At 47.9% G+C, this 22,875-nt stretch overlaps 1 protein-coding gene across 1 annotated transcript; it reads left to right on the top strand.

Moving 5' to 3' along the window:
* Nucleotides 1-247: 247 nt before the first annotated feature.
* dazap1 (DAZ associated protein 1) lies at nucleotides 248-22,596 on the top strand. Its single transcript, XM_056603524.1, has 12 exons — nucleotides 248-1,063; nucleotides 2,183-2,223; nucleotides 3,647-3,813; nucleotides 4,831-4,896; nucleotides 5,655-5,762; nucleotides 6,068-6,116; nucleotides 9,160-9,242; nucleotides 12,063-12,210; nucleotides 12,546-12,578; nucleotides 14,900-15,049; nucleotides 16,240-16,404; nucleotides 22,421-22,596. The coding sequence occupies exons 1-12, from the start codon at nucleotides 1,032-1,034 to the stop codon at nucleotides 22,594-22,596; spliced, it is 1,218 nt and encodes a 405-aa protein (XP_056459499.1). The 5' UTR covers nucleotides 248-1,031.
* The last annotated feature ends 279 nt before the right edge of the window (nucleotides 22,597-22,875 follow it).

The raw sequence follows: 22,875 nt of genomic DNA, 5'->3' as shown, positions 1-22,875 counted from the left end.
TTTAATTATAATTATCAGTGTCAGCCTAATAATGGGGTCATTAGAGCACTGTACTAATCACAATAACATTCCGCTCGTCATTTATTCTCAGGGCTTCCATACCCTCTTATTCAGTCTGCATCCCCCCTCCCCCTTCCTTTACCATTCTCATCAAGATATAGCAGAATCTGTTTACATATTTGGAAATGAAGGACTCGGCGACGGCTACGGCTCTACGGCTCCCTGCAGGGGGGGGGGGGGCGTGGCTGGGCGTTACTGCGGTCAGTCCTGCTTCCCAAAAATAACATAATTAGGGCGATATGTATACAAAAACAAAATAATTAAACATAATTTAGCAACGTGCATGAAATAACCATTCAGAAGCATTCATAATTAATCCGTCTTAGCGTGAAAGGTCTTTAGACTATCTGACACAGTAACACTTGACTTTAACGCAGCCGTGAAGTCCAGTACCAGACCTAACGTGTTTGAGTCGAACCCAACATCCCAATGCATTTCAAGCCCAATATGACATCAATATTGCATTGGAGTGCAATATTGTAAAGTAAACCGTTAGTGGTTAATGTTTTTCCAACATTTACTTTCATTCCTTTGCATTCATAGATTTGTGAAGATCCTTCCAAAAGACAGTGAAGCCAATCCAACGGCCAAATAAATGAAAACCCGCCAACATGACATCCATATTGCACAGGAATGCCATATTATAAAGAAATTAACTTATTATTTATGATGTACTGTACTTATATTACACTATATGACAATCATGTTCAAACTGCACCTTAACTGCTCTTTTGCACTTACACGTAGTCTGCACAATGACAATAAAGTTTAATCTGAATCTGAAATGTACCACTTTAAGTGCGCCTGCTTCCCGCGGGGGGCCCGTGGCGGAGCGGCGGAGCGGCGTCACTGCGCAGAGCGGTTTGAACCAAAGAGCGGAGTGACCTTCCTCGGCTCTCAGTCTGTAGAGGGGCAGCACTGAAGCACCAAGCCGGCTCCAGCGCACCGAGCCCCCCAATACAGCCGCAGACATGAACAACAACTTAGCCGGAGATGAAGTCGGGTAAGATCGCTTCGAATCGCGCCGCTCTGGCCATGGGACTTTTAATTAAATCGCAACTTGAGAGCGGGGACCGAGACTCTCTCTTCCCGAGCTGTCATCTGACAGCTAACGTTAGCTAGCGAGCTAGGCTAGCGTTTATAGTTAGCCGCATAGCTAGCCTGTGTAAAGTCGACCAAAGAGTGCCCGGTAACACCCCGGGACCGGGCGGTTTCCACGGTTAACCTGAAGGCACGGGGCCATAATGGCACCGGGGGTTGCCCCTTGCAGTTTCGACCCCCCGGGTGACGCGGCGTCACTTTTGGCGCGGTGTTTGCGTTGTTTAATGAGCTGGAGTGTGCACGTCGCTGCGCTAGCAGAGGCTATTAAAGCGAGAGTGGTTCTGGTGGATCCGCCAGCGCGAGGACGTTTAGCGGGCATCGTCCCGGGAGCGGAGCCGCCTTTCGCCGCAGCGCTCTGACACATCACCGGGGGTCACGGTCCTTCACGCGATCACCGTTATGATTAACTCGAATCACTAAACCGGTTTTAAATTGCGTTAAATACAAACTACCCGCTTGTATGGCTGCTGGTTGAAGCTGTGGATAAAACTTCTCACCCAGTCAGCATGTATGTGGTCAGCTGTCACCGCTGCAAGATGCCGCTGCAAGAGCTATGCTCTGCGCTCGCTGGTTCCCCATCGCATGCATGGGAAGAGCGCTGAGCATCATCCGAGCATCCCCCGTGGTCCCTCCAATCGGAAGTTGGTGTGAGCCCGCTGCATGCTGCATGTACGTGGCAGGAGAAGTGGAAACAAGGGGGGTTTGTCGCAACTAAAACAAGCCGTTCGTTGTGAATGACTGCATGAGAGGTGCAGGCAGCGATATGTGTTTGGGTCGATGCAGTAACTTTGGTGGAAAGCGAGCCGCCGTATTTTACTGTGTTGATAACTACTGTGTTGTGACTTGGCTGGATGATGAGGTTTCATGTTTTAGATTGGATAACATTGCTTGAATTTGGAATATGTTTTGCCAGGGGGACTCATGTGTAATTTGTGCTTGTATACTCTGCCAAAACCAAACTTCTGTCAAATACAGGGATTTGGTGCTATTCGATTTTTAACTGTTTAACGTTTATTTAAAGGAAACTGTTTGTGGGTGGCTTAGACTGGAGTACAACACAAGGTGAGTTCATTGTTCATACCATCTTATGTACCTAGTACAGTAAATATTCATTGCTCTTTGTGACATTTCAGTACAATAGAATTACTGGATGGGCTAGAGTTAGTAACGCACAATTAATCAGACGTGTGGGTTGTCCTTGTTTTTTTGTTGTGTTCTTGTGTTATTTGATGCAATGTGTGTTACAAGGTCATGTTATGTTCCGATGCTTGCGTCTATTCAGAGTCCGGTACAATCTCTGTGTCCTCCTCCTCCTCCTCCCGTTTGTCCCAAGAGGAGCTTGTCCGTAGCCCCGGGCGTTCATAGCCCTCCTCTTCCCCTCGGTTCATTGACCATCGCAGAGCGCACTTGCAGCAGGCTCGTTCTCACCGAGTTCCTCACAACTGGAGGATGGGTGGCCACAGCCCTGGCTGTATAGGCGTGCTTGTGTTCTCACCCAATACCCCCGGGCCTTTTTAACAAAGCAATGAGGAAAGCAATTACTAAGATTCCCGTTCCGTTTGTTGAAACATGCACGCCCTGCCTCCAAGGGCAAATAGTGACACTGTATCTCCTTCACGTATACCTCCGTATCATGCGTGTTGGATGGCGGTCGATCAATGCGTTGTGTTCTCGAAGGGTGCCGGTCTTTTTCAGATAGTTTTTTTTTTACGGAAGGTATACATTTGCTAGTTTTACCGTCGCTGCAGCATTCGCCGAAGACCAGTAGACTGCATCAGGATCAGTTCTCTCGATCTTTGAGACTCTTATCATTTTTACATCCTTGTTTCCCGTCAATCACTATCAATTCAAGCGATGAGGAGGGGGTACAGATAAGATTGTGCATGTATTGATTTTTCAAATCAACAATATTGATATTTAATTTACAGGCGGTTAATAAGAAAATTTGTTGTCTTAATTTCGACCAAGTGTTTTTGAGCGTTTATTACAGTATATCAGTGACTTATATAGCAGGAATATATTAATATATATGAATTCTTTGAGACTCATCGAATATCAAATTTGTTCATAATCCAATCATGTGAAGGAATCCAACTAGCAGTGGATAGTGTAGGTCAAGGAGTTTCCATAAGCCAGCAGAAGACTGGGTTCGATCCCCCGTAACTGCTGTTGTCTACATGCAGTCTATATCCTTGCATTAGTTGAATGACGGCAGGAATTCATTTCTTCGGATAAAAAGTATTTGCTAATGTTACTAGAATCTCAAAAAGGTTAATGCATACCTTAGACACAATTATTTTAATTTAATTTCATATCATTTCACATTGTGAGTGTTAATAATTGTTGTGTGCCACAGAAATTGAGCGTTGGCATTGGATACTATTACGTACAGAGGTCACACATTGTAACATACTATTTCATAATGCTGCCACATGATGTTAAATACCCTGGCGGTAACACTACTGTTGCTTTCTGCTCCTCTCAGAAACGCTGAGAAACTACTTTTCGCAGTACGGGGAGGTGGTAGATTGTGTCATCATGAAGGACAAATCTACAAATCAGTCGCGAGGGTTTGGATTTGTCAAATTCAAAGACCCCAACTGTGTGCGGACAGTGCTGGAGACCAAACCTCATAACCTCGATGGCAGAAATGTAAGTATCTGAATCGACGGTGGAGAAAGACCGCCGAAGTTTGGCATCTGTCTGAATTGGGCAGATTGTGGTAGCTAGAGTGAATGTGAATTTGACTGCTAGAGTGAGTGTGTATCTGAGAGTTGAAGATGCCTATATGACTGAAACAGACAAATGTTGTTCTAGTGTAGGAATTTTAGACCAAAGTCAATGTGTCAAACGCTCTGAACTCGTAGGGTCAATCAATAACGATAATAATACACGTCTCTTAAAACCGTATTCAAACAGTGACGTGATAATGGAGTGGTCTTTTGTTATTTTATTGCAATTAATTATTGTGATGCAGTGTGTGTTGAACTGGAGTAATGCACTTGGTATTAAACATCGACTTCACTGTTAAATTATTAACAAGCGTACTTCCTTTTATTGTGACCTCCCTAATTGCAGCCCGCTGCTCTCTGTAATGATTGCTTAGAGTCGGGTCTTATGAAGGATAGAGCTGCTCTCGCCTGCAGCGAACAAGCAGGAACCACTTTTCTATCGCTATGTCTTTCCCAAACCAGATCTACCGGTCTGAAAGCCAAATCATCGAAACAGGCAGTTTTAGTTTTTGGAATAATGCATGCAGATTATTTGCTGTAAATGAAGAGGTGATGTCTGTTCCCTAAAAAGAATTGTGCTTCTGTGTCAGCATGTAATAAATAACCCTGTGGGTGGTTGTCTTGAAGGGCATGCGGTTCATTTGTCACACAATTACATGAATGAATACGTGTGGGGAATGTGTGTGTGTGTGTGTGCCTTTTACATGAGGCCGGCTCTGGAACGTTTGAAGGTGATTTTCATTCAGTGTTAAGGTCAACCTCTCTTCCTGTCTCTTATCTTTATCTCCCCCCCCCTCTCCTCTCTCTCTCCCACACTCTCCTTTCTCTCTCTCTCTCTCTCTCTCTCTCTCTCTCCTCCTATCGGTATCTTCCTCCCTCCCTTCCTCTCCCTCCTCCCTCACAAACTGTCTCTCTCTCCCTCACTCTCCCCCATCAGATTGACCCAAAGCCCTGTACTCCCAGGGGAATGCAACCTGAAAAATCTCGAACCAAGGAGGGCTGGGTAAGGTGTGTGTGTGTGTGTGTGTGTGTGTGTGTGTGTGTGTGTGTGTGTGTGTGTGTGTGTGTGTGTGTGTGTGTGTGTGTGTGTGTGTGTGTGTGTGTGTGTGTGTGTGTGTGTGTGTGCGCGTGTGTGCGCGTGTCCTCTGCTGAATCTGGGTGTCCGTAGTGAGACACTCTATTGTCTTGTTAAGGTTGTACCAAATTTACCATAGACCTCAGAAAAAAAGCCTTGATACGAATAGATCCATTCATTTATTATTCATTATTTTGACGCATGCAAGTATATAAGTTGTTCTTGAAAATTACATAAATCTCTATTTATATGCACAAGAAGCACAAGAGCCTAAAAAAAAAAGGATATTAACTGCCATATTTGATGTCTGTTGTGTAATGTATAACGGAAAATGTAGATGCCGAATCCTTTCTCACCTTATTTCACAGCATCCTCCACCCATATTATTCGCTAGTGTTCCCACGTGGTTATGATAACACGCTCAAAGCAGCGAACACGTGAACAGCAAACGGCGAAAGGCTCAGAGATGCGTTCTGTGATGTGTGTAGGCCAGTGTTTGCCTTGACATGTTAAGAATAAACCCCAGGGTACCACGCCAGGGCCTCCGTTGGGCTGTCGCTCTAGATGAAGGCTGGCCGGCTCCCTCCCTGTGTCCCTCATTCATTCATTCATTCATTCATTCATTCTCCTTGCTTCGTCTCCAAAGCCGCCGTGACACTCACGCGCCCACTCCTGTTCTCTTTCAGAAGGGCAGCAAGGCCGATAGCAATAAGTCAAAGAAGATATTTGTAGGCGGGATCCCACATAACTGCGGCGAGCCCGAACTCAGGGACTATTTCAATAGGTTTGGAGTGGTGAGTATTGCGCCGTGCAAATCAGATTCACGTAGCCTAGCACCGAGGGGTCCCCCCCTCCCCCCCCCCCCCCCCCCCCCCATGATGTGTGTGACATTGAGCAGGGGTCATTGGCTGCCATAAAAGCAACGGCCAATCGGGTGGGTGGAGGTGGAAAAGGGGAGGGGGGGGAATTAATAAAGTGGATAAAATGGAGTCGGGGATTAATGAATGGTAGGATAATAAAAAGAGAGAGGGGAAGGTGTGTATCCGGTGTGTCCGCGGTGCGCTAAACCACGGGCCCTTGTTTTGCTTTGTTGTCCAAGGTCACCGAGGTGGTAATGATCTATGATGCGGAGAAGCAGAGGCCCCGAGGTAAAAGCTGATCCCTTTTTTTCTCCCCCCCCCCCCCCCACCTCCCCCACCTCTCTCTCCCTCCTCCCCCCTTCTCCATACCTCACCATCTTAAATCTCATGACAAACTATTCCGTCACTGTGGGGAGGGACAGAACCCAAAGCCCCTTTAGCTCCACCGTCCTGCCAGTGGGGTCCCGGCCGCGAACAGGGTTTATAACGAGGAGGTACCGGTGGCAGACGCGCCGTTATAAACGCTTTCGTACCACACACCACCCAGCTAGTGGCGAGCCCCCCTCTGTGCCGCTCATCAACGTGGCTGCGAGTCATCCTGTGAAACACCTCCGTGCCTCCGTTGTGCTGTAACACCTGAAACCCGACAGCGGTACATACCCTTTACCGCATCTGTAGTTTAGGTGTATTTTTGAAGCAGGCAAAGCGAGGTGCTCATGAATCACAGCCCCCTCGCTTAAAATAACGCACTCGACGCGCCGCGCGCCGCATTGTTCTTCACCGTGGGCAGGCCGGCCCGGCCGTCCGCAGCATTTGCATACCCCCCGCCCCCCACCCCCCCCAACCTCCACGATGTAATGTGATTGGCTGTGTTTTGGTGGCAGTGTTTTTGTTGATTTAAGTGCACGACTCGCATACGCGCTCCCGTGCCTGGCATGGGGCGGTCGTCTGGCCTTATTCGCCGGGCGACCATCTTGGTTCCAAACGCTAGGTGGAAGATGGGGTAGGGGGGGGGGTGTGCCTGCGGACTCCTGAATTCTGCATTCAGCCACCCCTCGCCCAGCGAGGATTTAGAACAAAGATGGAACGAAGATGGCCGCTACGGTCTATAAGGACGCTGAGAGGGAGCAGGCTTCACAGCGAGTGTGCTGAAGCTTGCAGGGGAAGCTGCATGGTGTGCAGACACACAGCTGTTCCACTCAGATAGCCGCCGTACGGTTCGAGCCAGAATGACCAAACCAGTCTTATTGCAATTCAAAGACGTTTTGCACAGAGTAAAACGTTTAAAATCTATGCCTGAATATTGCAATGGTGCAACGATTGGAGGAATTAAGGTCCGTGCAACTGTAGGTCATGCACACTTAATGCTCCTCGTTAATTTAGCATGGCTGGAGTTCGCTTGGCAATGACGCCCTTTAAACTAGGATTCTATCACCTCCATCAAGACACGCAATCTTACATGTAAACGGTTATATTTGCTGTTCGCACAACGCAACAATGAACATTTCCCTACTTCTTGTCTGCGTTTTACACCCCTGTCTTCAAACCCCATTGACTCTTTTGTGGAGGAACCCAGTGAATAGTTTGTCATCTGAATTTAACTTGGTGTAGTGCACAAGTTACGATCATTGCATAATCTAGAATAGATTTAATTGTGTTCTTTTCACTAAAAAAACTTTTACTTGGAACAACATAATAAGTTTTCTTTCCTTTTAATTTAGACGTAATTGATGCGTATGTCCTATTTTGGTTTAGTGTGTTTTCTCATTTCTGTAGAAACTTAAGTATGTTTGTAAGTAAGTCCTTCTACTTTTCTTGTCCCTGTTCTCTTTCTGAATGGTTTGAATGTGATTAACTGTCTCTCTTTAAGATTGATCTTTCCTCCTTTTTAGGTTAATGTGCATTGACTGGTACCACAGAGGTACAGGCCAAAAAACCAAAAAATAAGTTAAAATGTAATACAAATTGCTCACAGTGGTGTTTATACAAAGTTATATCACAGAGTGATGGAGCCACCTGCCTTGAGTCACAGCGGTGGAGTTTGTCCCTTAGTTCAAAAACTTTTAGTTAGTTAGTAAGTTGGTTAGGAACACCTTTATTATGACTCAGGCCTTTTTAAGCAGTAAAGCAGTGAACTACTTTCAAGGGCTGTATACTCAAGAATAGATGACCCAGGAACGAATACATCCAACTGGTTGACATTGGCCTTAATTCGGCAGAAAATGTGTGTCACCGTTTATGTCCTCAGAACTCAAGAGTTCTGAATCGATGGCGAGGTTGGATGCCGTGATGACGGGTCAATGACAGATCTTATTAATAGCAATAGGCCAGCACGTCAGGGAGCGCCCTGGCAATCTAATAGAGGTCTTAAAGTGTTATTTGTCTCGCAGGACCTTTAATTGAAATCAGGTTACGTCCCCAAGTGGAGACGCACTCACGGAACCCAGTTCTGCTACCAAAGTAGAGCCGGAAAGTGGATCAACCCAGAGAGCCAGCGGAGTCTCTCTCCCTCTCTCACTCTTGCTCTCTGAACACTTTATTAGCCACCCCCCCCGATCCCGGAGTCAGTTAGAGACTCTTAGAGCCTGTAGTTTAGTACCGACCCCTTGGTTGTGAGTGACAGCCCGTTGTCATGGAAGGCTACCTTCTGACTTTGGTCGACGAGGTATTGATTTCGGATTGAGTGATCTGTTGATAAGAACTTTGTATACTCCCCATGCACTCACACCAGCACCACTGCAATTAAAATAAAGCAAGCAGCAATGGCCTATATCTTTGTGTTATTCCTGTGAGCAGTACTAGTGATTTACCATTTTAGGGCTTATCCTGGCTTACTCAAAAACTATAAGATCTTTTTCAATTTGGGAAAGCTTGGAGAAAGCTTTTAGGCCGTGTAAATCTTCTGTTTCCTCATGATTTTTTTGTTCTGCATTAACAATGGTTGCTGACAGTGTGTGCTGTGCAGCGACATACCAAAGGGACAGATCAAGGCGGGGTTTGGATGAAACGGCATGAAGTCAAACAAACTCGTATTGGACCAATTGGCGCCTCAAACACAGCTAAAGTAACCCGGAGACGATGTAGTCGATTGGCCACTTCACCTGCCATCCCGTGCATTACAAACGCTCTGTACGTTAAGTCTCGGGTTCAGACCCCCCCCACGGTGTAGCGAGGAACCCCCCTCGGCCCTGCGACCTCATCCGAACCCCCGCGGCCCCCTGGGGCCCAGTCTTGACGGATCCCCCTCTCTCTCTGCTGACGCCCAATACTGTTCTTCATCTTGTGTTGTCACAACCCCTGCTACCTTGATTCACTCTTGGTCGTTGGCTAGGTTTTGGATTTATTACTTTCGAGGCCGAGCAGTCAGTGGACCAGGCTGTCAACATGCATTATCACGACATCATGGGCAAAAAAGTGTGTAGTTGTAGTTTTATTTTACCCCTCGAGACCAACGGAGGCTTGGGCGACTGGTCAGACGGATTGGCTTAAGGCGCTATGCTGTGGTAGACTCGCCCATCGCGCTACTCCCCAGTACGTGTGTATTGATGGCACGAAGAAATTAGATTACTGTACTCTATAGATACACGATAAATCTCATTTTTTTTCATTTGTTGGACCATTTTTAAGCATTAACACCAGCATAAGGTTTAGTTTAAGGTTTACGATAAGTTGCTAGTTTATTAGTTTAAATATTTCATAATATTTCAGATGAAGCGATAATTAAAGCTTTACAGAATCCAATGTCGCCCAAGGCTTGGTGTAAACTGACCTCTCCTTTAGGCTGTGCAAACTGCTTTTCGTATTTAAATCCACTTGGTTTAAAATATACTCTGGGTTCTGATTCTCACCCGCAATTACAAGGTCAAAACAGCTATTACAGGATTATTATTATTCAGAATCACCTAAAGGATTGGTCATTTATCAGTTTTGTTTCATTTCTGTTTTGTTGGCAGGTCACTTGTTTTTTGAGTTACACGCCAACATGTTTGAAATGTTAACTAAGTGACCTCAATTGAAGAATCTCCACACTGTGTCAGCCCTTCCCCGCATTCAAATGTGCGTTTGATTTATCCCCCTGGGTGTGCCAGATTGTCGAGTGCTTGCGGTATCCAGGGAGAAACAGATTCCTACGCTATGTCAACCGACTTGTATATATCGTCCTGTATTACCTTATTGTAGCCGACACTGCTGTCACATTGAAAGGCAGCAACGTTAAAATATTCTCTTGCTATGCGAAGCCATTCTTGTATTCTTACGTCTAGACAGAAAAAAGGGGACTTAGCAGCAGTTTAACACCATAGATTCATTACTCTGTCCCCAGTGGGGCGTTTACAACATCAGCCGCTCATACCCACCCTACCAGAGGAAACAAACTCAGAAGCACATTCAACCTCTCTCCCGCCCTCCACTCAGACAGACAGCCGCGATTTATCTCGTAAAAAAAAAACGAGTCCAACTTTCTTTTCACGCCTTCGCTCTCGAGTCATTCATAACCGAGGCGATGGAAAAGCGTCACCAGGGTGGCACGGCCGTCCTCATGAAATAAAACGTTATTTATTCCCTGCCGGAGATAAGGACACACACTGTCAATAGCGCGTAACTGATCCAGCTGTACCTGTACACACCCCCACCCGCCCGCTCCCCGTGACTTTGGCCTGCTTTCCCGGCGCAAACGGCCTCGACGGTAGCCATTGTTCTTGGGTTGACATTACCATGCGTTGGGACTTGAGGGAGGCTGGGAGATATGAGTTACAAAATTAGAAATGGGAACACATCAAACTGCGGCACAAATCCCCGCGCCGCTGCTGGGGACGGCGCAGGAGTCACGGTATCCATCACTCGAAAGCCCGCGAGAGACCCACGGGAGACGCGCGCAGGTATAGCGGCGCTGGGAGCAGCCGCCGCGGCGCTGCCAGGGAACATGTGCGTGTAATTAGGTCGACAGAGAAGGAAGAGGGGAGGCAGGGAAAATGGCAACACCTTAAAGCTGGGAGGAATTTGCCATTCGTTCTCCTCCCCGCAAGGTGACCCCAATAACTCAACCCTTTCAGTCTATTTCTGGACCGCCCCCCCCCCCCCCCCCCCCCCCCTCTATCTCTCTCTCTCTCTCTATCTCCATCTCTCTTTCTCTCTCTTAGTCCTCAGCCTCCTTCACTGCTCTGGTTAACTGCTAGTTTATTTGATAAGAGCCTCAAAGTTTTTTACTAGGCCACGTGAAAACGGAAGGCAAATGGCTGGGAGGTGTGGGGGCGAGATGTGAGGATAAACTGTCAGACCCTCGAGAGGGACGATTGGCCGACGCCGCTGCCAATTAACCCAGTCACCGTGTACGGTGATGTTCGCACTGCTGGTCGTGATGCATGGATTCAACAATAAATGCACGAGGACGTTTTATATTTGGAAGGCGACCACATAGATAATACAAAACGAAAGTAACAGAGTATTCTCGCTGCAGGTCACACACTTTTAGATGCGATTAAAGCTGGTGTACTCCGATGGTTTTTCTATTGCGTATTTGCAACAGTGTGCCTTTGAATTCAGCAACGATCATAGCCTATTCGTTTTCGACTCGTTTGACACAGTTTGAAGATTCAATTTGAGATTGTCTTAAATGAACAGTTCAACTGTATATATATCTGCATGTGTTAACTTAATCTGTTAGCTCATCCGTACAAATATCTCTCTTGATGCTTCCCCCCTCCCCCCCTTAAAACTTTAGCTCGACTCATGCAAATTCGATTATTTAAGCATTAGCAGGAGACAGGTAAGTCTTAATCTTCCAATAGATGTATTTCATCACAAAGGCGGAAATTAGTCAAAGGAAAGTTACATTCCTATGTTTCTCAGGTACATACCTATATCATCAATTCTGCTGTACTGTATTCCCTGATTCCCAATTCCCTTTTGTAACACTCTTTGCATCCCATCAGCGTTGCTATACAATGCATTGCCTTCCCAATTGGTTTGGGGCGTACCTGAGACACATAGCTCCACGGCTTTCCAACATATCCAGCGATAGTCACGCTAGTCGAGTTGTCATATCGACACATCGGGCCAAACATTTACACCGTAGTAGTATTTATATAAAAAAAAAAAACGAGCCTTCCTCAAGCTGCCCTAGAGAGAACTCATTGCCATTGGTTAGGACAGAGTTGTGTTAGACTAGGGCGCCCTTCAGCCGTCGCACACGGGGGGGGGGCTCGCAAAAACGTCTCCTCCTTGTCCTTTGTCCAGGTGGAAGCCAAGAAGGCGGAGCCTCGCGACAGCAAGGCCCCCGGCCAGCTCGGCCCCGGACAGTGGGGGCCCCGCGGCATCTTGAGCACGGCTAATGGTTGGACGACACAGCCCGCCCAGGGCTGGCAACAGACTTACGGGCCACAGGGTGAGTGGGAATGGATCCCAGAGCACAGAGAATAGACCCTCCCCCACCATCTCCACCCCTCTCCCCAGTTCTGTCTCCACTGGCCTCCATGTGTTACAAAGACCCTCTGTTTACCGGGCGCCGTTTCCCCGGAAAACATGACCCTCTCTAACCTAGCCCTTAAGTGCACCCTCACCTTTAGCCACATTACCTCAACTCAAACCGCTTCTGACTTTATACCAAAACTAAGCCAGTCTTAACTTAACAAATGATTTCCACCCCCCCCCCCCCCCCCCCTGTCAATATTTCCCTTCCGTCCTTCTCAAATTAAACCTTTGCTTTCTTTTTGTCCACAGGAGTGTGGGTGTCTACTACTGGTCAAGCCATAGGTAAGTTTCGTCCTTCTAACTGTAATATCGCGGCCTTGTATGTTTGTGTGTTGTGTGTATGTGTAAATAGTTAGCATGGAGTATCATTGTGATTCCAGCATGTATCTAGTTCTTGTGTCGTTAGAGCGATCCTCCTGCGTTGTACACTGCTTGTCCCCTCAGTTCTCTGTCCACCAACAGCACAAAGGACGGTTACATTTTGTTATCATCGTCTTGTTCACAAAAGCTGTAGCGACTGATAATTCTTTGCACGTTTGGGACAGATGGCAGCCTTGAATGGGTGCTAGCCCCCTTCTGCTATTGGTTAGGCTAGCTCTGATATCTCAAGCCCTGAGGACATTTTCATGGGGGGATATCACTGCTTGTGTGGACAGACTGGTCTCCTACCAGTGGCTCGACAAAGCCTTTACAAGCTGCTGTGAACCGGCTATGGAGTCCTATCCTGAATATGTTACGTTGAGTCTGGAGATGAGTTTATTTCTGTTTGAAATAGTTAATTAGTCAATTATGTATTATTCATGTATTTTAATCATGTATCACTTGTTACACACAAACACACTGCTTAACAGTGGGGGACTCGCAAGAGTGCTAAACATGTACAAACAAGCTTATGTAAATAAATATACACGTACAGGTTCAGTAATAACAAAAAAGTAAGCAGCCATTTATTACGTAATACTAGTCTCTACTCTTAACAGGAGTAGAAACGGGAGTAACTAACGGCTCTTGAATCCCATTTAGCACGTTGGATTTTGGAACAGAGAAGACTGTGCCCATCATCAACGATGCTGTGCCTTCTCAGCGATATAAACACGCTTTAAAATATGTTTTCTAAAGCGTGTTTTAGATTTATCAACAGATGGAGCAGTTCAGATCAACAAAATAAGATCAACTCTTGAGTATCAGAGAATATGTTTGCCAGTACAAATGTACACAACTTGGTGCCTTGGCATCCTTTCAGGATAGAAATACATATAAATATAAATAATAATATATCAGAATCCTTGCATAAATAATGTTTGTGCGATCAAACCACTGAGGTGCTCACACACAAGTGTCCCCTCTTCAGAGATGCAGCTCAGTTGGTACTCGGAGCCAGGCCATTAATTCATGAGGGGGGGGGGCATTAGGGACGGTCTAGTGGTCAGGGGGGGTTTGTCCGCAGTCTACCTGACGGCCCTTGAGCAAGACGCCCCGTTCTCACCTGCTCCTTAACGACGGGAATCGAAACGCCCTCGCGGGTTGTTGTTGATTGAACGCTTCCGCTCAAACGAAGAAGGGTTGAAACTTGGTCTCATGCTCAGGAAACGTTTCTCAGTGTGAGGCTCTTCTGAGAACAGCTCTTCTATCTCACTCCCCCGCCACGGCCGTTTAGACGCAGAAGAACAAAGAGAATCAAAAAGTCAATATTTGGTAAACGACTTCCACGCAGACGGCGCTCTCACGCTGTCGGAGCGCAGCGCGCTGTGAAGTGGGTCAGACGCCAGCTGAGGGGAGCTGGGGGCTTAATGACCTCAGCACAGAGGGGGCGGAGCCAGGAGAGACCTCAGCACAGAGGGGGCGGAGCCAGGAGGGACCTCAGCACAGAGGGGGCGGAGTCAGGAGAGACCTCAGCACAGTCATAGCACATAGGAGGCGGAGTCAGGAGAGACCTCAGCACAGAGGGGGCGGAGCCAGGAGAGACCTCAGCACAGAGGGATGGAGTCAGGGGGGCGGAGTCATAGCACATAGGAGGCGGAGTCAGGAGAGACCTCAGCACATAGGAGGCGGAGTCAGGGGAGGGAGGAGTCACAGCAGATAGGAGGCGGAGTCCGGAGGGGGAGGAGTCAGGAGGGGGAGGAGTCAGGGGAGGGAGGAGTCAGGAGAGGGTGGAGTCGGCAGCGGTTCTCAGAGACCCCAGGAGAGCGGAGCGTTATCGCCGGTCGCCGCCGGTCGTCTCTTAACGTCGCCGTGGTGTGGAGGCTCGGAGGAGAATGAATATTATCCTGCTGCACTGCATTCCCTCCAATTATGCTCTTCTCCGCCGCCGCTAATTCAAAATGAATGCTTTAATCATCATTATGACACTTTGATCATTTTGAATGGTATTTAAAAATGTTCTAAATTAGTGTACCTATTTAATTACTGCAGGCAAGGCCACTTTATTATTATGTAGCACTTTTCATACACGAGGCAGACTCAATGAAGACACTGTGTAGTATATCCAATTGTATATCCTGTGTAGTGTGTCTAAGTGTTGGCCTTCTCTATAATAGACAATGAACAGAATCCCTTATGATTATGATTATGATTATGAGTGCGTCCTGTTGCCGTGGTTCCAGGGGGGTACGGCCCGCCGCTGACCGCCGGGAGGGCCAACCCGGCCCAGCCGCCGTCTCCCTTCAACGCCTTCCTGGTGACCACCCCGGCCGGCAGCTTCGCGGCCCCCCAGGGCTACCCCCAGCAGGCCTACGGCACCACGGCCCCCTTCGGTCAGTACCCCCCCCCCACCGTCCTCACTACACACACCGCCACGGAGCTGCTTATACATAAGGGAATCGAACCCGGGACCTCCGACCGGCCCTACTGTGTTCTACACTGGGGTAGTAACCGGAAGGTCGCTAGTTCGATCCCGGGCTCCTCCTAGCTGAGAGTGGAGGTGTCCCTGAGCGAGACGCCTCACCCTGACTGCTCCTGACGAGCTGGTTGTCACCTTGCATCGTTCACTCCACCGTCGGTGTGTGAATGAATGGGTGAATGCGTGCAAGCCGTGCATGAATGGGTGAATGTTAGGCGACACAGTAACGTGCTTTGAGTGGTCACTGGTAAGAAGAGTGCGGTGTCAATGCCGTCCACTTACCGTCGACCATTTGTTCTGATCCAGCTCTCAGATATCGAGCACTGTGTCGTTGTCCATTCATAAAATGGTAATGCCCGTCCAATGACCGGAGCCCGTTGCAGAGGAACGGTGTCTGGTGGTTCCGATCACGAGCGCTTTGATCGCTCGACTCATCGTAGAGTCAGGGGGATGTGTGGGTCATAAGGTGGAACCACCGGGTCCCTCCATCGGTGTCCAGTACTGGCACAACTGGACAGAACCACGTGTGCTGGGACACAGAATCACCGTCTCAATCAACCTTCTCTCTGTATCCCTGGATGATGGTGGCGGCCTCGGAAGGGTTTCACAGGCCGTTATACGACCTACCTTCTAATCCCATATCTAATCCTCACATCCTCCGAGAGCATGATGATAATACTGTCTAATCCTTATCCCAGTGACTCGAACACTGTTCTAAACCAGTGCATATTAATGGCGAGTTTAATAATGATACCGTCTGTCTAACCTTTATCCCAGTTCCTCAAACACTGTTCTGGACCAGTACATAGTGACGGAGTAGAATAATAATACCGTTAAACCATATCCCAGTGACTCAAACTCTGCTCTACACCAGTACATATTAATGAGCGTAGAACTATAAATCATTAAGACTTTTCATTTGTTAATCAATCAATAATGAAGTGTTTTTTATTCTTCACACTGCAGGTGAATTACGACCATTAATTAGTTAGGCTGAAGCTTTATAAAGTCCTTAAGCGAGGGGTTAGTGGCGTCTTGCTCAAGGGCTGCGGACAGCGGGCGAGACGCGACCCGAGCCCTCACCTCGCGCTCTGCTCTCCACAGGGTACAGCTTCGCCGCGCCTCAAGCCGACCAGTACGCCCAGCAAGCCGTCCCCCCGCCCAGCACGCCAGGAGCGGCCCAGCTGGGCTTCGCACCCGCCACCACACCTACTCAGGACTTGAGCAAAGCCCCGACGGGGCAGCCCGACTTCCCTTATAGCCAGTATGGTGAGTAAAGGAACCCAGCGCCGCGTCTACGAGAACCCCCCACCAGGTCCGCAGTCTCTTTCGGTCTTTTTGTTTATCGCTCTGTGTGCGTGTGATGGGCGTGCGGCGCCGTACGCCCTGCCTCCGGTACCATTCGGTTCACACGGCGCTACACATTATGCTCCCCCCCCCATGACGCACACACACCCCCTCCGGCTGTGCCGTGAAGACACTGCGGACTCCCGCTCCGGCCCCGGCCCCCGGCCCCGCCCCCTTCCCCCCCACCCCCTGCCCGGGCCGAGAGGCTCAACCAATCACTGTAAGGCCCCACCCCCCCCCTGCTGCTCTCCGGATTGGTTTAGGATCAGGACGTCACAGTTGGTTTGAATTCGATCATCCTGCATCGCGCCGTACAGTATATCTGCTCTTCTATCGTTTGTTTTGGGGGATATTATGGGGTGTCGTGAGGACGTCGGGGTAGGACTTAAAGTGTGCCGTTTTCTTTGTGTCAACGCTCGTCCTCTTCGTCCTGCTGATGACTCTGCTAGCTTCGGTCTCCTGTGTGGCATGACAGCTGCTGCATGGCTGCGTCCCCCCCCCCCCCCCCCCCCCCGCCACATGCACACACGCAAACACACATGCACAGGCACACACAATGTACGCACACACATACGCACATACTCATACTCACGTGCACACATACACGTACATGCACAGGCACACACACACACGTGCGCACACACGTCCGCACACACACATCTACGCACACGCACATGAACACGCAGACAAGCATGCACACAAAAACATACACGTATGCACACCTAGACACACACAAGCACACACATCTAAGCACACGCACATGCACACGCACACACGCGTACAAACACACACATACATGCGCGCACACACACTCGCACACTCTAGCCCAACCTCTCCACTCAAACCATCCAGCTACTTCTATCTCTCTCCCCTGAAGGCAGCACCTCCATTAAGTAGCTTCACAGTCTTGCATAAAGCTTTTCTCTCCCCCCGTTTCACGTTGATTCATTCCTCTGTGATATGAGTTGGTCGGTTACAGACTCTCTCTCCAGGATTAGTGTGGAGCTTGTGTGGGATAGTGCCCTTGGGCTTCTTTGTGGCAGGATCCCATTGGTTAAAGAGAGTAACTACATGTGTGCTGCCATCTGATGGTCAAAAAGGGGATTTGTTAAGTACTGTTTTATTTTGTTATTGATTAGTTATTTATAATAGGACTGTTCGTGGAATATTGAATTGACTCTGTGTACAAGAGTCAATTAGACAGGTAACTGCCTTTTTATGTTTCTTAATATTTTGTTAGATCTTTTTGAATCTCGAGAGATACAGAATTATTAATTTATGTTAATGTCTCTGTGCTGCTGGGTCATTTTGTGACTTTTCTATTTTCATAAATAAAATTATGATTAAAACAAAATATTTAATTTGGTTTACCCGTCAAAGACTGATTTGTGGCGAGGTTAGAAATGCCAAAAATAATATTTTTGTCTCCAACTTTAGATGAACCTTTTTTTTTTAACCTTCCAGTGGCTGTAAATTCAACAGTATTGTAACTTCATATCAACTTAATTAATCCCAGATGAGAAATTGAAGCACAAACCGATGAATAAGCAATAATGTATATATTTTTTTCATACATTTAACCTACGCAATGTTACTCTTCTTCTGAAGCAATTTACTCCATAAAAAATAATATCTGAACTAGAAACTCAATAATATATAATCCAATAATTTACTATATAAGGGATGCATGACATACAAATTGGGTTAAATATATTGGTTAGTTGGTGGGTAAACCTTCTAGTACCTTGGGAAAACCATGACAACTTAATACAAAAGCATTCTAATGCTGGTGGATAAATGGAATGCAGAACTAAAAAGAATGCACTTTCATGGTTTCCAAAGAGTCTAGAATGTTTACCCACCCAGCTAACGAACACGGACGCTGGGTTGATACGGCACTACGAAGGGCTTTTTTGTTCATTCATGCTGTGAGCTCCCTCTAAGCAAACCATTGGTTTCATGGGTGGACTCTTACGGCTACCGATCTAAATAAAAGGCAGAATAACTAGTATGATAGCTGAAGGGTAGACTCAGCCTGTACTGTAGTCGCTGGGGATTCACAATGGCAGCTTTCCAGGCCCAATTCAGAAGATCAGTCCAGCATCTTTAGTGTAATAAGCTGAGTGTATTTTCAGTGTGATTATCACAACCTTTTCAATTATATTAACTTATCGCAGCTCGAAGTATAATTTAAGTAAGTGTTTAATTTGGGAAGCTGTGGGAGGGTTTAAATACATTTTGCCAGTTGAGCGCCCTCCTGTGGTTATCTGTTGACATCGCAGGCTTTTACTGGTTTAAAGGCCCAGTGGGTAGAATTTAGCCGGCCAATCGCAGTGGGGTTGCAGATTGTAACAAACTGAAATCCAACAGCACAGGATATTTCAACAGCAGTAGAGAGATGCTCGTCTTCACCAGGCTATACGAGGCGCGTCCGAGAGTGTTAATCTTCTCGGACACTTGTATATAAGCCCACAGCGTTGGGATGTGTGGAGCTCTTTCCTGCCAGCGGTGGATGTTGATATCACGGCCAGTGGAAGGTCAAGCTTCCGGACACTTCCAGTGTCACGCCAGGCTGTGTGTGGATGTACGGAGCGTCTTTTAGCCTCTGGTGGATTTTAATGTGCGATAGAGGGCAAAGCTTCTCCAACCCTTGTAGTACGACACCACACTGTCTGGGGCGCAGTTCATACACAACTGAAAGAGTATCACAAATGGGTCACAGCCGTGGGGATAGCACGCTTAGCTGAAAATGTTTATTTATTTTTTGGGGATTGAATAAAAAGAAACACGTTTTCTTTAGAGCCGTTTGTCCATTGTGGGCCACCGTAGATACATGGCGGTGCGAAATGGCGGCCCCTCGTGTCATAGAACCCACCCCCTATGTAGATATTAAGGGCTCATCCTAAAATAACGAATACGATTCGAAATCTCACAAGATCATACACAAACGAATCATACTTATGAATATTATATTCCTTTACTGCCAAGTCGGTTCTGTTAGACGCCACTTAATTCTACATACAGCCCCTTTAAAGTGAGCGTGTTGTTTATGTTGGAGGGGAATGGGTGTCCATCTTGTTTAGTGTTTTCAGCTCATCTGCTTCTCTTACATTCTGCCCCCTGCCTGTTAGTGTCCACCGCCTGCATAGACACCCACAGTACACCATCAGTATCACAGGCAGCCTATAGAACACACACACACACACACACACACACACACACACACACACACACACACACACACACACACACACACACACACACACACACATCCCTGAAACACATCATTTAAAAGCACACACACACACACACACACACACACACACACACACACACACACACACACACACACACACACACACACACACACACCCACACACAATCTAAAAGAACACACAGTTCCTTACAAACACCCCCGCCTAAAACACATAATTTAAAAGAACACACACACACACACACACACACACACACACACACACACACACACACACACACACACACACACACAATCTAAAAGAACACACAGTTCCTTACAAACACCCCCCCCCCTAAAACACATCATTTAAAAGAACACACCGACACACACACACACACACACACACACACACACACACACACACACACACACACACACACACACACACACACACACACACACACACACACACACACACACACACACACACACACAATCTAAAAGAACACACAGTTCCTTACAAACACCCCCCCCCTAAAACACATCATTTAAAAGAACACACGACACACACACACACACACCGACACACACACACACACACACACACACACACACACACACACACACACACACACACACACACACACACACACACACACACACACACACACACACACACACACACAACACCACTCACTACACACAGCGACACACACACCCACTACCACCTCACGCTCTGTTGTTTTCACTTCCAGATGCAGCTGATGCTCAGTGCTGAGTTAGCAGAGTTAGAACACAAGTCCTCCCAGGCAAACCATCAGCACTGAGGTCTAAATATACACTAAGACCCCTGCCAGCTGAAGCCATGAATCCAGGGGGTGGGATGGGGGGGTAGGACGGTGGGGCGGGGGTGGGGCGCCGGTAGTATCTGGGTCCAGCCAACCTGGTCTCCTCGTCTTCCTGATAGGGCTGGGTCCCTACCCCCGGGACCCTTCAGCCTACGGGCCCACGCGCACCTCTCACTGTAAGGGTCCCGATGGGCAGGCAGGCTGTGGTGCAGGTAGGTGCCAGCGTTAACCTCCACCGACCGCACACCCACGTAGCGATCTGTCAGAGCTGTAGAGCCGCCGCCCATCCCTCCTCCTCCTCCTCCTCCTCCTCCTCCTCCCTCCTCCTCCCTCCTCCTCCCGCCACCTCAATCTCTTATTTGTGTGCGTTGCATGTACACGCCGGCGCGTCCATGCAACGCACAGCAAAGTGCTGAGTATAGTAAAGGTACAGCTGTGGCCTCTCATCTACCGAGTTGGGGAAGTGCATTTTTAACAATCTGGATGTTTTGGTTTTGTTTGCCCTGACGTCCTTGTTGAGGTTGGCTGTGGTTTTACTATACGAAGCTATATATAACCCGCGTCTGTGCTTTTTATTCTCTCTCTCTCTCTCGCCGTCTGCACTGCTTTGCTTTGCCGCTGTAAAACCAAAAGGATGATCTAATTGTCAGAGAGTGTGTTGTGTAGTTGTAGCTGCCTTGAGTCCATTCACTCATTTTTATAACCTCCACCACCACCACCACCACCACCACCGTATTTGTCGCGTCTGAATCGTAGCTGAAGGGGTGAGACTCAAAGGAAGATGCGCTCAAGGACACGATGCTGCCCGTCAATTTACAATTTATTTTAGAGATTCTTCCTGCTTGTGGGCCAGTTGGGATCGGTCCTGACCCCCTCAAAACGTTCAGTTTCCTTCTCGTTTCTTGGGGCGCTTTCCTTGGGTACCCCTTGGGAAATATTCTATATCTAGCTTATCATTTCTCTTTTTTGACCCTCTCCCCTCTCTGCCCCTTGAACGTGTTGTTAATCACAAATCTTAAAGGGGGTGGATGACCCAGGGCGGAAAGTGCTGGTAAAAGTGGTGGTTTACTCTGGCTCTGCGTTATCTTCTGAGTTCTCCCCACTAGCCCCAGTGGGCGGGTTAGGAGTGACGAGAAAAGACTACCTACCACTGAGATTGAAGTCTTGAAATTAAATTAAACAGTTGGTTGGTAGAAGGACCAGACCTTTTGACTGGTGGAGGACGGACCACAACTGAGTAACCATTAACCAGTAACCAATCTTTCTTCCCTGGGCATCCATCTAGTGCTGTCGGGTGGCCCGGGAGAAATGTCTCTACCTAGTGGCTGAACGGTAGCATATATAAGTGGTTCTTGCACTCCTCTCTTAAGATAAGGCATTGTTTTCCTTAATGACCCCCACAACCATCGCCACCTCTACGACTGTCAATCAGTCAAAACTCAATTTAAACATTCACCGCGACGCAACAACTCCACGCTACGTGCGCGGAATGCAACTTCATTCGATTTTCTCCGATGAATTAAGGTCCGAAAAAACGTTCATGACAAAAAAAAAAGGGCTCATGCAAGGAATCCAATCAGGATGTTACAATTCTGCATCACGTTATGATCTCTGAACCATATCAACGGTGACCGCCTGTAACTGCCATCCTCTTAACTGCCATATTGTTAACTGCCATCATCTGCCAACGAGCAGATTGGTCACCTGACGTGTGTGTCTGTGTGTGTGTGTCTGTGTCTGTGTGTGTGTGTTTGTCCGTGTTCGTGTTTGTGTGTGGGTGTCTGTGTGTGTGTGTGTGTGTGTGTGTGTGTGTGTGTGTGTGTGTGTGTGTGTGTGTGTGTGTGTGTGTGTGTGTGTGTGTGTGTGTGTGTGTGTGTGTGTGTGTGTGTTCCAGGTTACGGCCAGGACCTGAGTGCGTTCACCACCCACACGTTCGCCGACCTCAGCCAGCAGACGGCGTCCTACGGGGCCCCGGGCCCCCAGGCCACCGCCGTGGCCCAGTCGGCCGCCACAGCGTTCGGCCGCGGCCAGAACCACAACGTCCAGGGCTTCCACCCCTACCGCCGCTGACCCCTGACCCCCACTCAGACCCCGCCCCCTCGCCCCCCACGCCGCCGCCACCTCGTCTTCTCCCACCTCTTCCTCCTCTTCCTGTTCTTCCTGTTCCTCCTGTTCTTCCTCCTCCTCCTCCTCCTCTTCTTCCTCCACATCAGACGTTCTCGCGTTCCAGCGTACAGTTCACGAAAAAAAAAAAAAAAAACTTTAAAAAAGAAAACTACAATAATTTAACCGTCAGGGAAACACAGGAGCTGTTTGTTGCGTTGAGTTTGGGGGGAATGCTGTTGGGTT

This window comes from Gadus chalcogrammus, chromosome 12 (genome assembly GCF_026213295.1).
Source record: "Gadus chalcogrammus isolate NIFS_2021 chromosome 12, NIFS_Gcha_1.0, whole genome shotgun sequence".
Taxonomy (NCBI): Eukaryota; Metazoa; Chordata; class Actinopteri; order Gadiformes; family Gadidae; genus Gadus; species Gadus chalcogrammus.
This window is presented reverse-complemented; position numbering and strand designations above follow the sequence as displayed.